Raw genomic sequence first — 15,869 nt, 5'->3', positions numbered from 1 at the left:
GTGTTAAATTGTTAAAACTTGTCTCTGCCCAAAAGTGCACCTGGGCAAATGGCTTTAATTAGGTTTGCTAGAATTCCGACTTACTTGTGGTTTTGAAACGTTATCGCAGTGTACACAAACCCACAAACCCAAAGACTTACAGTATCTGAATTGCACCGATACAGGGGTTTCAATAGAAGCCGGTTACCGGCGGTATACCGCCGCCTGCTTTGCCTCACACCGCCGGCTAGTTTGCCTTGATTTTCACTAAAAATGCTATCATAAACTTGTCAAACTGCCACCTTCAATGGGCTATCATGGACGGCTATTTCAGAAGTTACTGAAACCCCTGCCGATAAGGAAACTTACCGACTGATGCTTGTAAGAAACAACTACCAATCCTGGAGTCCCGTCCAATTGCACTTGCTACTTCAGAGACATCTGCGCCAGTTGCCTCACAGATTGCACTCATGGCATTAATGCTGGAGATTCTTTGGGCCAGGAAGGCATTGGCTGCCTACAGGCAAAAATCCGCAATTTTAAAACACATGCATTTGCAGTTTCCTGTTTTTTTTTCACTAATTTGCATTCCTGTCAATGTCATCCATTGCGGTTGTATACAGTATGTTTCTTTGCACTCATAGACTTAACTGATGATAGTGTAATGCGAAGTGCTAAGTATCTAGCCCCTATGAAGGACAGAGAAAAACTCTGACCAGGGTGGGAACTGAACCCACGAACTTCAGGTCAGGTCAGGTCAGTTCCCACGGCCTGCTCCCGTCTGACCTTGTAGCTCAGTCAGTTTTTCTCTGTCCTTGTGTGTCCCATTTGCATCAGTAGGGCTAACGCTCACATGGTTCATACGAGGTAGATACTTAGCACTTCACATTACACCCTAATCAGTTAAGTCTGTCTAAATATAAGTGATACACGGCCAACGTTTGTAAAAACGTAATCCCTCCTTGTACTCGTATTTGCACTCATAAACGAGATTGCGTGAAACAATCAATAAAAGCTAGAAACGCAATAACCAAGATCGAAAATTTAATATCATCATAATCATTTTGCACATATAAAAATTACATGTAAAATTAGGTTTATCAATATTGAAAAAGACCATTCCAAATCAAGGATTGGTCCGTGATAATGGCCCTTTTTGTGCTAGAGACCGAAGACACAAAAAACTGGATAAGTTCGACCAGATGCATAAATGTGTTTTGTGCCCATCTTTATACTACTAGTAGACAAATTTAAAAGACGCAGAAAAATGTTTGCCCAAGTTCGTCCCGGACGGATTATGTGCATTTTTTGCAGTGCAGTAGTTCGTCCCGACTTTACACCAGACGAATAACATGACAGATGCATACTTTCTCTGAATGGATTATGCAGACTAGCTAATATGTATAAAGAGACAAAAAAGTCAATGTCTCTCATCTTACCAGCTTGGAGAGCTCAGATGACCATGTGTTTGTTTTAATGATATTTTCCCTGGGAATCCAGTGTTCATAAACAGATGAGAGTGCTTCAATTGCCTTCCATCCTTCTGGGCTTTGCTCCCCTCCTGTTAGACGAGAAACAGTGAAATCAGGATGTATAAATACATAGTAACAGCTAAGGAAAGCTTTGGAAAGAATTTATACAGTGAAATCAAACAACAATGCAGTTGAACTGATTCAATGCACACCTGTCATACAGTATAGCTCTTTATAATAACACTGTCAGTCTACGTGTACATTGTACTGTACGTCTCTATTCTGTTTGCAGTTCTTGGGTAATGACAAATTTACATGTATGATCCGGATAACTCATTTGTGTAATGTAATCTTCATTGTTGGGCAGCATTTACATTTGGCCAAAGACATACATATAGGGGACCACTCCCCATAGGGGCTTTTCAGGGCCAATGAAATTAACATAATCAGGACAGAACAGAACATTCAACAACGACTGTTAAGAATCCCAACTGGCTGGAGGCAAACCAGTTCAATGGCTATTTACAAGTACAGCTGAGAAGTTCAACCAGGGACTACCAGGAACAAATTCAACAAGACGTCAGAACCCGAGATTCCCCGATCTCAAGGCAAGGGCCTCCTGACCACTGGACCACACTGCCTCCTAAAGACATTGAATTAATAATAATAATAATAATAATAATAATAATAATAATAATAATAATAATAATAATAATTGCCAAAGGCAGCTGTTGGAGAGATCACTAAATATTCATGACAGCAGGCCCAGATGTGTGAGAAAATTTATGTGCTCCTCAACTTCCCATCGCATGTTGGAATGCTCTACCAAGTAGGCTGTAGGTGATTGGTGGGAGCTAAAAGGTTATTAAACTAGGTTGAGTTATTGTCCTGCTAGTCTTGCCAGTCACTCGATCTGCCCTTCACCCATCGGACTGTGGTAGTAATACATGTACTTAACAGATTTAACTCTTTCCAATGCCAGAGGAATTACTTGTCAACTGTGGGCATCCTGGGATGCCTGAGCATTGAATGCATTAACCAGTAAAACACTTTATATGTCCCCTCCATTAACCTATTGACTCCTGGTAGTAATACTTAACAGATTTTACTCTGTCTAATGCCAGACAATTTTACTCATCAACTGAGAGTATCCTGGTGTGCCTGACTAGTGAATGGGTTAACCAGTCAAACACTATGTCCTTCCATTAACCCATTGACTCCTGCAAGTGATACTTAACAGATTTTACTCTGTCTAATGCCAGACAATTTTACTTATCAACTGGGAGTATCGTGGTGTGCCTGACTAGTGAATGGGTTAACCAGTCAAATACTACGTCCGTCCATTAACCCATTGACTCCTGGTAGTGATACTTAACAGATTTTACTCTGTCTAATGCCAGACAATTTTACTCATCAACTGAGAGTATCCTGGTGTGCTTGACTAGTGAATGGGTTAACCAGTCAAACACTATGTCCTTCCATTAACCCATTGACTCCTGCAAGTGATACTTAACAGATTTTACTCTGTTTAATGCCAGACAATTTTACTCATCAACTGGGAGTATCCTGGTGTGCCTGACTAGTGAATGGGTTAACCAGTCAAACACTATGTCCTTCCATTAACCCATTGACTCCTGCAAGTGATACTTAACAGATTTTACTCTGTTTAATGCCAGACAATTTTACTCATCAACTGGGAGTATCCTGGTGTGCCTTCTAGTGAATGGGTTAACCAGTCAAACACTATGTCCTTCCATTAACCCATTGACTCCTGCAAGTGATACTTAACAGATTTTACTCTGTTTAATGCCAGACAATTTTACTCATCAACTGGGAGTATCCTGGTGTGCCTGAGGAGTGAATGGGTTAACCAGTCAAACACTATGTCCTTCCATTAACCCACTGACTCCTGCAAGTGATACTTAACAGATTTTACTCTGTCTAATGCCAGACAATTTTACTCATCAACTGCGAGTATCCTGGTGTGCCTGAGGAGTGAATGGGTTAACCAGTCAAACACTATGTCCTTTCATTAACCCATTGACTCCTGGTAGTGATACTTAACAGATTTTACTCTGTCTAATGCCAGACAATTTTACTCATCAACTGGGAGTATCCTGGTGTGCCTGAGGAGTGAATGGATTAACCAGTCAAACACTATGTCCTTCCATTAACCCATTGACTCCTGCAAGTGATACTTAACAGATTTTACTCTGTCTAATGCCAGACAATTTTACTCATCAACTGGAAGTATCCTGGTGTGCCTGAGAAGTGAATGGGTTAACCAGTCAAACACTATGTCCTTCCATTAACCCATTGACTCCTGCAAGTGATACTTAACAGATTTTACTCTGTCCAATGCCAGACAATTTTACTCATCAACTGGGAGTATCCTGGTGTGCCTGAGGAGTGAATGGGTTAACCAGTCAAACACTATGTCCTTCCATTAACCCATTGACTCCTGCAAGTGATACTTAACAGATTTTACTCTGTCTAATGCCAGACAATTTTACTCATCAACTGGGAGTATCCAGGTGTGCCTGAGAAGTGAATGGGTTAACCAGTCAAACACTATGTCCTTCCATTAACCCATTGACTCCTGCAAGTGATACTTAACAGATTTTACTCTGTCCAATGCCAGACAATTTTACTCATCAACTGGGAGTATCCTGGTGTGCCTGAGGAGTGAATGGGTTAACCAGTCAAACACTATGTCCTTCCATTAACCCATTGACTCCTGCAAGTGATACTTAACAGATTTTACTCTGTCTAATGCCAGACAATTTTACTCGTCAACTGGAAGTATCCTGGTGTGCCTGAGAAGTGAATGGGTTAACCAGTCAAACACTATGTCCCCTCCATTAATCCACTGACTCCAGGGAGAGTGAGACTTGACAGAGTTTACTCCATGTCTAATGTCAGATGTCAACTGAGGAGTCCTAAGGGGCACATGAGGAGTTAGCCTGTTCCAGGCTCTCAGATAGTCGAGAAAACGAAAAGAACTGCGTGTGAAAAGCAAGTGGGAGCTTGGGTCAAGGCGAGGCGCGAGAGCCTGTAAGCATCTCTTTAAATTCTTCATTCTGCCCACTTTGCAAATAACCTTTTGCATGTCAAAATGTCAATGTCAAAGTGTTGAAAAAGGGCGGCATTGTGTGGTCCCACGCGAGTTCAAGCGCGATTCTTTTATTGTTGTTCAGAGCAGAGTTAGTTCCCCTCTACTAACTCTGTTCAGAGGTGATGCGTTAATTCTCACTTGTGCGAGTACGTTAGCCAGAATTTAAGGCACTTTTAGGAAAATAACTTTACAAGCGAACGAAGGCATTGTCAAAGCAACCGGGAAACGAGTTTCAAGGAAATCACCGACGGGAGATTTAGCAAATTCGACCAAAAGACACGACCAGTTCGAAAGCTGCGAGTTCCCGACGCTCTGTTGACTTTTTCAAGGAAAACAGAAACCCAACCATTGAAGTTTCTGGCCTAGATGATAAGATGATCTCATCAATAAACTTCAGCTCTGATGCAACAGAACAACCGATAATGAATGTGAAAGATTGATATTTCATGTGGATGGGTTCAATTGCATTTGCAGTATACAGACACGTAGCCATCACCTTCGCTTCCTGAAATCGCTTGATCTTTTAAAGCTTTGAGACATACAACGGAAATACAAGCCTGTTTTTCTTTTTGCTCTCATTTTTTTGAAGGCGATGAAGGCAGAAATTTAATTGACCCTAGCTGGTGAATTCGAATACGCAGCCAAGTATTTGCATAAGAAAGAATAACAAAAGATTGTATTTTTTTCGTTCGTCAGAGTTTTCAGAGAGCGCCGTTGAATGCTAACAATTGTGGCGTGCATGGGACATAATAGTTGTGTCAAATGCGAACTATATATCGTACCCGGTGATGCTATATTTTAAGCGGTGTGGAGAGATGTCGTATCACAACATTGAAGCGCTTTCGTAATGTGCGGCAGTAACTGAAAATTTATGCTTTTACCAAAACCAGTTGGAAGCATTGCAAACGGATCGTTTTTTCGACTTATTAAAGTCGAACAGACACAACTTTTGGCGACAGAGTTGACCTCTTTCTTTCGTGCTCCGTGCGTGAATCAAAATGATGATGAAAGTGTTGATGTAAACTGTCAAAATTGACCAATCAGAGGGTATACCAGGAGCTGGTATACCGGAATGAAGAATTTAAAGAGATGCTTACAGGCTCTCCCGCCTCGCCTCGACCCAAGCCCCCACTCGCTTTTCACACGCAGTTCTTTTTGTTTTCTCGACTATCTGAGAGCCTGGAACAGGCTAATGAGGAGTCAATAAGGAATTACCGTATTTGCCCGTGTATAAGTCGACCTTTTATGGCCTCAAAAGAAGCTCCAAAAATCGCCCTCGACTTATACACGGGTGTAGTATCGCAAGTAACTTTAATCGTGGCTAAGCAGACTAGGAGATACACACTGTTAGTCCAGAACACATGTTATCCAAAACGTTCCTGAAACGTTCCAGAAGCTTCACAGCCAGGCCAGCGATACACAGGGATACCAGGACATAACAATGGGTCGAAGACTTTAAGCCAAGTTCCAGCTAAGTAATTTATTCAAAATGAACATAATAATGTTGTCTTGGGCATAACGAACGCAGTGGACAAAAGACTTCAAAATGAATGTAAGCAATTCCAGTTGAAGATACTCACAAGCACAAATATGAAATAGACACTGGAAATTTTTGTTAAATTCCAATAGCGGAATGAAGCTCTAAAAGGCGAAACGCGGTCGTTCAATGGCTTAGTAACCTGGTGCAATACCTCGTGTTTGCGTGCAAGCATTGTCACTCGTGTTGCCTGAAAATGCTGGTTGATAATGATTGTTTTTCATTCTTTATACAAACCTGGCTGATTTAAATGCTTTTACAAACTTCGTATTGTTTGGTTTGTCATGTGAGAAATTATAAGTCAAGGACCAATTAAACCTTGCACATTTTCACATTGTTCGCAAGTTATTTTCAAAGATTGACTCCTGCTTCTGTGATGTTGTGCTTATCCTCTAAAGCCCTTTATCCTTGAACAACAAAACAGGTCAGTTTGAGGTTTACTAGCTCGATTTTCTGAGAACTTTTTCGAAACTCAAGGACAAAATTCCCACATATACAACAACTGCTAAACCACAAAACTATTAAGCACTTGAGGCCCTGATTTTTTTGTGTATCCACATTTCCAGAAATCAAAGAATACAAGATTAGTGTCCCATGAACATTTACATAACAAAGAAATTAAGAAATTGCTTTTTTTGCGATCAAAAATGGGGGGTCGACGGGTAAATACATGTACGGTATTAATAAGCATGCAACATTTTTGAGCTGCAGACTGCAACTGAAGCAAGTTGTTTTCCCTTTTAACTTGTCTTGTCACTACTAACTTTATATTGCTAATTTAGTATCTTTTCTCCATTAGTCTTTAGAGATGATTAGGTTAAAATCTGGGAGACACGTCTGTCGCGGCATGCAAAATATTCATTTTCAGTTACCGTCCGACTGGCTCAAAAATGTCACATACTTAAATTCCCTAATGGGTTAAGGTTGAAACCTACCAATTAAGACTCTATCCGGTTCCAACAAGTCCTTAATTGCAGTGCCTTCAGCCAAAAATTCAGGATTTGACAGAACCTAGAAGATACAAAAGAAAGTTTTGAACTAACTTGAACTTTCTTTAAGTTTAATAGGTTGCTCTGACCTTCTGACCGAACACAGGCAGACCAGATCCATCAGTTTGCATAGAAAATGCAATAGACTGAAAGGAACACTAGCATGATAATGCCTCAAATTCATCTGGAGGAGTATATATCACCCTTGAAGTGTGTTCATTTGAAGGCATTGGAGATTTAGTCCTTCCAAATGCCCAATCTGGCTGTTCAGTTCTGTCAAATGGATTTAGTGTCCTATTAGTGTCATGTCTTCTAGCACTGAGACAGTCTAATTGGGAACTTAATAATTTATACACTGTACATAGCAATCATTTGAAATCAATTTACAGTGTTACTCAAATCAGAACAAACATTGGTTTTTAAGGAAAAACCAGAATACCTGCCATGGAGAAAATACTCTCAGAGGAAAGAAGAGAAGCAACTACATGTAACTCAACCCACAAATGATGGCGAGTCTGCACATGTAGGAATCACACCTAGGAGGCAATCAGTTTAATATCTCCCGACTGTGTCAGCCCTGCACTTTACATAACTGTTTATACTGAAGTCACTATTGAAAGTACTATGAAATCATGTTACAGTCCAGTGTAAATTAACTGAAAGCTGCAAACCTGAAATTTCCCTCTGCTACCATTAGCTTCAAATATTCTTGTGATACTGCAAAAACATAAGATTACGACCAGATGTGAATTTTAAGTGACAAAACATACATTACAGTATGTCAAGCAAAAATAATAATTATTACTGACGATGGATGATGATGACGATGATGATGATGGATGATGTTTCATCCGAAACATGTATTGATTAAATATAAACTTCAAAAAGATTGTTTGGTTCATCAAAGCAAATTATCATCATCATCATCATCATCATCATCATCATCATCATTATTATTATTATTATTATTAAAATTGTTTTCTTGGCTTTCTTATTTCTTTACTTAATAATTTGTAACTTCATTTTCCTTCCCTTCAAGTACTCACACTCATCAATTATTCATGAGTGTGAGTACTTGAAGCTCAGTTTGAAGAAGTATGTGCACAGTATCGGTCGTTTGGCCATGATTACCATGTGGATTGAATATAACGTTTAATGATGGATGGAGTATCAATACCTTTCTGCAGCTCGAACAGGGACGGTACTCTTTTCCACAACAATTTTCTCACCATCAGCCACCTCAGCAATATGTCTGGCAGCTGATTCTATGTACTTCAAGTCTGGTGCACGGCCCTGTAATATTAAGTACTTTGACATGGAGTATCAACAAAATAATATGAATCAAATGTTTGTAATGGTACATTGAGGGCTGAAAGGTGGATTTATTTAATTTATTATAAACACAAAGAAGGATCACTAGTTTACAGGAGGTTCCATACATTTTAAAGATTTTAAGATAAAGGCGTCTTTTAGATCAAGCAACGTTGATAAGCGGTCGGGTTAATTCTTCAGCCAAAAAGTTCTCCTAACACTGGTTGACTTGAATCATGTACTTAATTATATCTTCTTGACTATGGCAAAAGCCTTTATACAGTGTTATGCAAGGTAAAATGGTAAAATGTGGTTGAAAAAGTTTGCTAAGTATGTAAAGCAGGAACACAATAAATCATGTTTCTTTGGTCAGTTCAGGGGTTTCAATAACTTCTGAAATAGCCGTCCATGATAGCCCATTGAAGGCGGCAGTTTGACAAGTTTATGATAGCATTTTCAGTGAAAATCAAGGCAAACTAGCCGGCGGTGTGAGGCAAAGCAGGCGGTGGTATACCGACGGTAACCGGCTTCTATTGAAACCCCTGCCAGTTTACTATAATTATTTTATTAAACTTCACTTTCATTGTGCCACCATTGCAACTGCAATTTCAATAAACACACATTCATCATTACTTTAATAATACTGGTGTACTTCACACACCTTTCTTAAAGGTGGTCACCCCAAAAATTTGTGTTTACTATAATTGTAATTACTCTATAATAAGAACTTCCATTTACTATGGTTAAAATGCGGAAGAGTGACCAGTCCACCAAAAATAGGAAACATAAGCAAAAATAATGACAATGCTGAAAATGAAATGTTGTTGTTTGGCAGCGGAAAAAAAAGAGACATACAAAAATGCATGCTGTACTCGCAGCATGCCAATGTCTTAAATACATTAAACATCTTCTTTCAAGTGGGTCACCGTTGTTGTTGTTATCATTGTTGTTGTTGTTGTCGTGAACTCCTGAACATCTCTTTAAGGTTAAAGATTTAAGCAAAGCTTCAGCACTTGGCTAAGTAGCTTGACTTCTATCTGTTATACACAATTGTGGTCTCATTAACACAGAAGCCCTTCCAGCTAATCCTGCCAAGTCAACCACATGCTGGAACGGTCAGACCACAACACCCAGAACTCCGTGCCCTACTCTTTTCGAATAGTGTGTGAACAAGGGCTGTGAGACGAGTCCTCCAGCTTATCGTCCTTATCTGAGAAGACTTGAAAGTCTAACCATTTGCAGGTGTAGTTACAAAGGCAGCACTTTCTCCTCAGTTATTTGAAGACCCTGAGTGTTGGTCCAGCCGGAGTTGAACTCACAACCTCCCGCATGACAGCCCGGTGCTCAACGAACTGAGCCCCCCGCGCACAGGTATATTGACCAGCAGCATGATCCATGGCATCTGACAGGATGCGGTGATGCGGATCCGCATAATCCTCTAAAATCTGCATCCTCTGCATAACTACGATATTTTCTGCATAAAACTGAAGAAATGCCTGATTTTGGTGATAAAGCAGCTGCTTACCACCCTCACAAACACAAAAGCCAAAGAGATTGACTATTTTGAAACACTTATTTTCCTGAACATTGAAGAAAACACGCCAGTCCGTTCGCAAGATGAAAGTTCGCAGTTTCCACTCATTTTTCGGGAATGAGCCTGGACTCTAGTTAAATGGTTTTCTTAACATACCCTAGGCTCGAAATTTTAAAAAAAGATACAAGGTATGAAAATTTAGCCACAAGTTATAGCAAATTAAATTGCATCATTTGTAACTCTGGTAAAGTAGGGACAATCATAGCGATGAAGTTGTACAAAACAAAGAGCCTGCAATACGTATGTGTAAAAAACCGCTGAAAATGGTGAATGATCGAGGGACTGGATCATGGTTCAATCAACCACATCACAATTTTGCTCCATATCTCCAAATTGAAACAAAATATTTTTTTATCGCCTTATTTCTTTTAGCAAAAGTTTCGGCAAAATGCCGATTACTAACTCCTTTATTTTAATGGTGAATGCTGGTCGCAAATTGGCGACTCGCGATCGTCCAGATATCTTAATCGCAAAGGGAAAAAGTGGCTGTATTGGTCGCAATTTCGAGTCCTGATTTACCATAAGCATGTAAATACATTGGATGGGCCTAATTATTAGTTTTATAAATGTTTAAATTTCTGCATAATCCGGTGTAATTTCCGCATAATCAACGCATGTTTACGCATAATATGGCCAAAAATTTCTGCATAAATTATCTTTAATTTTTTTCCGCACCACCCTTAAACCAGCTCTATCATAAGGTTTCCTTAAAATTGTTCTTAGGAGGCCATCACCATTTTGCAGAACCCTATGCATTTTAAATTTTTGTGATATAAATAATAATAAAGGAAGCAGAAAAGATTGAAACATCCAGGAAAAGTAGTAGCAAAAGAGTGTGCAGTCAGTCGTACCTCAGGTTTTTAACAAATCCCCTGCCATAGTGCAATTTGGGATAAAAAAGCACAAGTCAAGTAAATTTTTTCAAAGATGAACAAAAATTGTATGAGTCCAAAGGGGGAATGCAATAAATGTTATTATTGCAATTACTAGTCAATCATGATGCGATTATTTGGTAATCACATACAGTGATTTTCAATTGAGTGTCGTAAAACCAAAACCAATTTGAAATTACTTTAGCCAATCAAAAAGGATGGAGACAATCTCCGACTGGTAAATCAATCAAAACTCGAAGTAGTTACATGTAGCTGACACAAAGCACTGGAAATGCTCACACGCGAGCCACGATTCGTTTTGGTTTCACTTCTGATTGGTTAAAAAAGTGTCACGAGAACTTTAAACCAATCACTGAGTGAACTAATCATAAACCAAAGAAATTTGCTAATTACTTTCGACACTCAATTGAAAGCCGCTCTATGCATGTCAGGCCTTCTGATAGGGTGGGATGAAAAAATGCAAGTTATGCGAAATTTGCAGGCCAGAATATGCGATTAGAAAGGCCAATTATGCAATAAATATTATGTAAATTAAGCAACTTTTTTCTGAAGACATTTTGAACACAAGGGGACAGTAATTATGAATCTTGATCAACATTAGTTGGGATAAGTAAAAAAAATGAGGTCTTCTGCATTATTGGTGCACCACGTTAAAAGTTGAAACATGGCTTCTGATAGGATGCGGAAAAAATTAAAGATTACGCGAAAATTTTTGGCCATATTATGCGGAAACATGCGTTGATTATGCGGAAATTACACCAGATTATGTGGAAATTTAAACAAGTTATAAAACTAATAATTAGGCCTGTCCAATGTATTTACATGCTTACAGTAAATCCGTAATCGAAATTGCAACCAATACAATCGCATTTGTGACTGAATTTTTGCCCTTTGTGATTAAAATACACGGAGGAGTCACCAATTTGCGACCAGATTTCACCGTTGAAATAAAAGGGTTAGCAGTTGGGATTTTGCCGCAGCTTTTGGTAAAATAAATAAAGCGATAAAAAATTATTTTGTTTCTCGTCATGAATTTTGTTTCAATTTGGAGATAATGGAGCAAAATTGTAATACCTTTGGAGCACGATCCATTCCCTCGATCATTGACTTAGGGTGCGTTCGATTGACCCTATTCCGGAATAGGAATATGTGGAGTGATGATTTAAAACGGTATGTCTGGCGCTTTTAAAGCAACGACGATAATAAAGATATGTTTAAAATAGCATTTTAGAAGGTGTTTGATAATTTTAATGTGAATCTCCGTAAAAACGAAGGATTTCTAACTTCTATTCCATGTATTCCTATTCCAGAATACGCTCAATCGAACGCGCCCTCAGTTTCTTATCAGTCACGTCATTTGCTGAAGTGTAACTGTTTCTTGTCCAATGGGAAGCATTGTAGGAACAAAAACTAGTGTCCAGGCTCATTGGCGAAAAAATGCGCGGAAACTGCTTACGATCTTTCTTACAAACTTTCATCTTCCGAACGAAATGGTGTTTTTCTTCAATTTTCAGGAAAATAAGCGTTTCAAAACAGTCAATTTCTTTGGCTTTTATGTTTTTGAGGATGTCAAGGAGCTGCTTTATCACTAATATCAGGTGTTTCTTCTGTTTTTTTGCGGAAAATATCGGAATTATGCGGAAGATGCGGATTTCAGTGAATTATGCGGATCCGCATCGCCGCATCCTGTCAGATGCCATGTTGAAAGGACACAGCTAGCATGCCAAATGAATGATCAATAATTATTGAAGATATTCCTGTATGCCACAACTAGCTTCAAGATTATGCTTTGTTTTTCTGTGTAGTATTATATTTCTGAACAGATTTGCTTATCTGAACAAAGGTTGACAATGTGTTTGTGTTACACCAATAGGCGACTCTTTAAGAATGAGACTAATACCAAGCTCTGACATGCAATATAACGTCTTGAACTTTGAATGTTTACAAAAAATGAAGGTATAAACAAAGGCTTTTTAGCCATTTTCCAAGGTAAATCATCTTGAAAATCACATATTTATGCAAGATTACTCCTAAGAAACTTGTTGATTTATGTTTTATTTTACGAATGTTGTGCGTTCTTTTACAAGTGAATTATGCGATTTTTCGTGAATTGTGCAATCGGATGTGATATGAGGTCGATTTTGCAAAATTGCACCATCACGTAATATCAGAAGGCCTGGCACGTACAGGAAAACCTTTATTGCAGTAATTTCAACTAACTGCACTAATTTCATTTTTCTGCACTGTTTGGGATTAATTTATATGCTCTCAGCCAATCAACATGCTGAAATTCTTGCATGTATTTTAGTATATTTGAACTGTACCAGAAACATCATTTTGAAGTCCAGTGAATGCTGCAGCAAAAATATGACCTGATTTAATGTTTATTCCCAGCCTGAATTTTTCAGGACTCCATTTTTAGACTGCAGTTGTCATTCTTGTAACCTCCCACAGTCACTTTTAAGGGAGTCTAAAAATATGACTTCCCAAAAACACAACATACTGTATCATTAATTAATGATGATCATATATCTTTGAAAATCTATTCAATGTTTCCAGCTTTTTGTCCTGTGTTACTTTGATGTAACAAAATAAGAAATATGTTACTGAGACTCCTGTTATAATCCTCATAGTACAGCTCACAAAAGTCAGTTTCTTTTTACACTGATTTATTATCTTACAAGTATCCATGAATGTATTTATTTCTTCAAAACATTCTATATCTGGTATTTATTCACATGCCATGTTCTCTTTGTAAAATTTGGGTGTATGTTTAGCTGTTTTCTATTCAAAGCCACACAAGACAATGGGGCAGTCACAATAGCAAACTATCAACAATGAGGCGTCCCCTGGGAAAGAACAGTTGACATCCCAGAAGATTTAGCATAATGCTCGTAAATCAAAGAACTAGAAGATGAATATTTGACAGCCTTTGATTAATCCCTTTATATATGCCGCTAATAAAAATAGTGACTTAACGTTTTTAAAGAAAAAAAAGCTATTATAAAAGTTATTCCATCCTCGTCACTATAACAACGAAGGTGGGAGGAAAATCGCTATGTAATCTCACAACTGGCGCCCAACGGTGGTGCAGGGAAATACTACCTTCCGGTATGTAATAATTATTATCATCAATCAAAATGCTTATATTAACGATCCACCACGTATCAATAAAAATCCTATGCATATTTAATTAACAAACTAACGTGTTTAAGTCGAAACAGCCTTTCTATAATCTCTAATATTCGAAGCTTTTCCTCTTAAGTTCTCACAAAGTTAGAATAAATTTCTGTAGCTCACCTTTCCCACACCAAAGGTTTTGGTCGGCGTGTTAACCTGCAAAAAATACAGGGATTAGAGAGACCATTTTAAAACGGCAAACACTGAGAGAAGCCGCTTAAATGATATTACAACGACTATTCTTAAAACAAACCAAGGTCAAAATGACAATCAACAGAGATGAAAAAATATTTTACTCACACAGATAAATATTAGGTCCGCACCGCGGATGGCTGAATCGATATCCGTTGAAAAGAACAGGTTCTTTCCGCGACATTGCTTCACCACATCATTCAACCCAGGCTGATAAAAGAAATCAGAAAAAGCTCGAATTAATAAAATAGATTCTATAGCAATTACGTTAAATGCTTAAAGCACTACCCTTCATACCTCAAAGATGGGCAATTTATCCGAATTCCAAGCGTCGATTCGCGTCTTGCTTAGATCGACTACCGTAACTTGGATTTCCGGGCATTTGAGCGCAATAACACTGCATGTTGGACCACCAACATATCCAGCGCCTATACAGCAGATCGCTTTGATTGCATTCATCTCTTGGTGAAGTAGTATGTTGCCAAAGTGACGAGAAGTTAATGATCACAGTTCACACTTGTGTTGTTTACTCAGTGTTCTCCTCGCGGGCTATAATGGTCAGCGGCACTCTTCGTGGGGGATGGGGTGGAGGTGTTAACCCATCCTTCACTTCTCCGGTCAAAAATAGGAGGTTTTCAAGTTACGTCATCGCCGCCATGTTGGTGGACGAAAACAAAAGATATCTCATTAGCTTCTTTTGTTTCGTCCACCAGAAGTCGTACATTTCTCTATTGTTATTGGTGTACCTAGAGGTTGGTTGAAAAACGTCCTATACGCGTAATCAGCATTTTCGTTTTTCACTGCCGTCAATCACAGTATTAAACTGTGGCAATCAGCGAGCCGTGACAGAGATTGACAGTTCGGCAGGTACAAATCACAGGTCACAGGTTTCAAGTCACAGGTCATTGTTTTACCAATACAGAAAAAGAATCCTAAACATTCATTTAAGCTAACCTAAGGCCTAATTAGGCCTAACTAAGTTTTTCGGCCTCTGTTAGCATAGACGAGTTCACGATCGTGAGTGCATCATGGGTAATCAGGGCAAGATGGAGAGGAATTCAAAAGTTTGTAAGGAAGTTCAAAACGATGAAAAGTATTTATGATATGCAATTTTGGGTATTTTTTATTTTCCAAAACAGAAGATATGCGCTCAAAGGTGTGACAGAATATATTTGGAGAAAATGGCTATTGTAGAAATTATTTTAATAAAAAGGTTTTCTGCCATACATTTCCTGTAATTCCAAAGGCACAAAATTACAGAGATTATATGGAGACAAAAAAAGAAATATTTAGGTATTCTAAAGAACGGATACGAAGTCTACTTCATATCAGATGTGAACATGAACTTACTTCTTTGGTTTATGAAGTCGAAAGTCTATAAAGTAGAGTCATGTAGAGTATATTATGCTTTGAATTTACATACAAACCTTTGAATTTTCCGCCATGTTGCTCTGATTACCCATGATGCAATAAAGAGCGTGAACTCGTCTATTGGTAAACGGTTGGGGTTGTTTCTGTAATTGGCAAAACACTGACTTGTGACCTGTGACTTGTGACCTGTGACCTGTGACCTGTGACCTGTGACCTGTGACCCGTGACTTGTGACC

General features: G+C 38.6%; 1 protein-coding gene across 1 annotated transcript in view; it reads right to left on the bottom strand.

Moving 5' to 3' along the window:
- The window catches only part of LOC137998105 (UDP-glucose 6-dehydrogenase-like), an 18,709-nt gene extending 3,906 nt beyond the window's left edge, over positions 1 to 14,803 (bottom strand). The window contains exons 1-8 of the mRNA XM_068844522.1: positions 14,560 to 14,803; positions 14,371 to 14,472; positions 14,191 to 14,226; positions 8,270 to 8,385; positions 7,764 to 7,809; positions 7,039 to 7,114; positions 1,419 to 1,540; positions 349 to 496 (exon numbers count right to left, since the gene is read on the bottom strand). Of these exons, the coding sequence (XP_068700623.1) occupies positions 349 to 496; positions 1,419 to 1,540; positions 7,039 to 7,114; positions 7,764 to 7,809; positions 8,270 to 8,385; positions 14,191 to 14,226; positions 14,371 to 14,472; positions 14,560 to 14,721 (808 nt within the window). The 5' untranslated portion in view covers positions 14,722 to 14,803. The remainder of the gene's footprint in view (positions 1 to 348; positions 497 to 1,418; positions 1,541 to 7,038; positions 7,115 to 7,763; positions 7,810 to 8,269; positions 8,386 to 14,190; positions 14,227 to 14,370; positions 14,473 to 14,559) is intronic.
- Between the last annotated feature and the right edge of the window lie 1,066 nt (positions 14,804 to 15,869).

Source organism: Montipora foliosa, chromosome 3 (genome assembly GCF_036669935.1).
Source record: "Montipora foliosa isolate CH-2021 chromosome 3, ASM3666993v2, whole genome shotgun sequence".
Taxonomy (NCBI): Eukaryota; Metazoa; Cnidaria; class Anthozoa; order Scleractinia; family Acroporidae; genus Montipora; species Montipora foliosa.
This window is presented reverse-complemented; position numbering and strand designations above follow the sequence as displayed.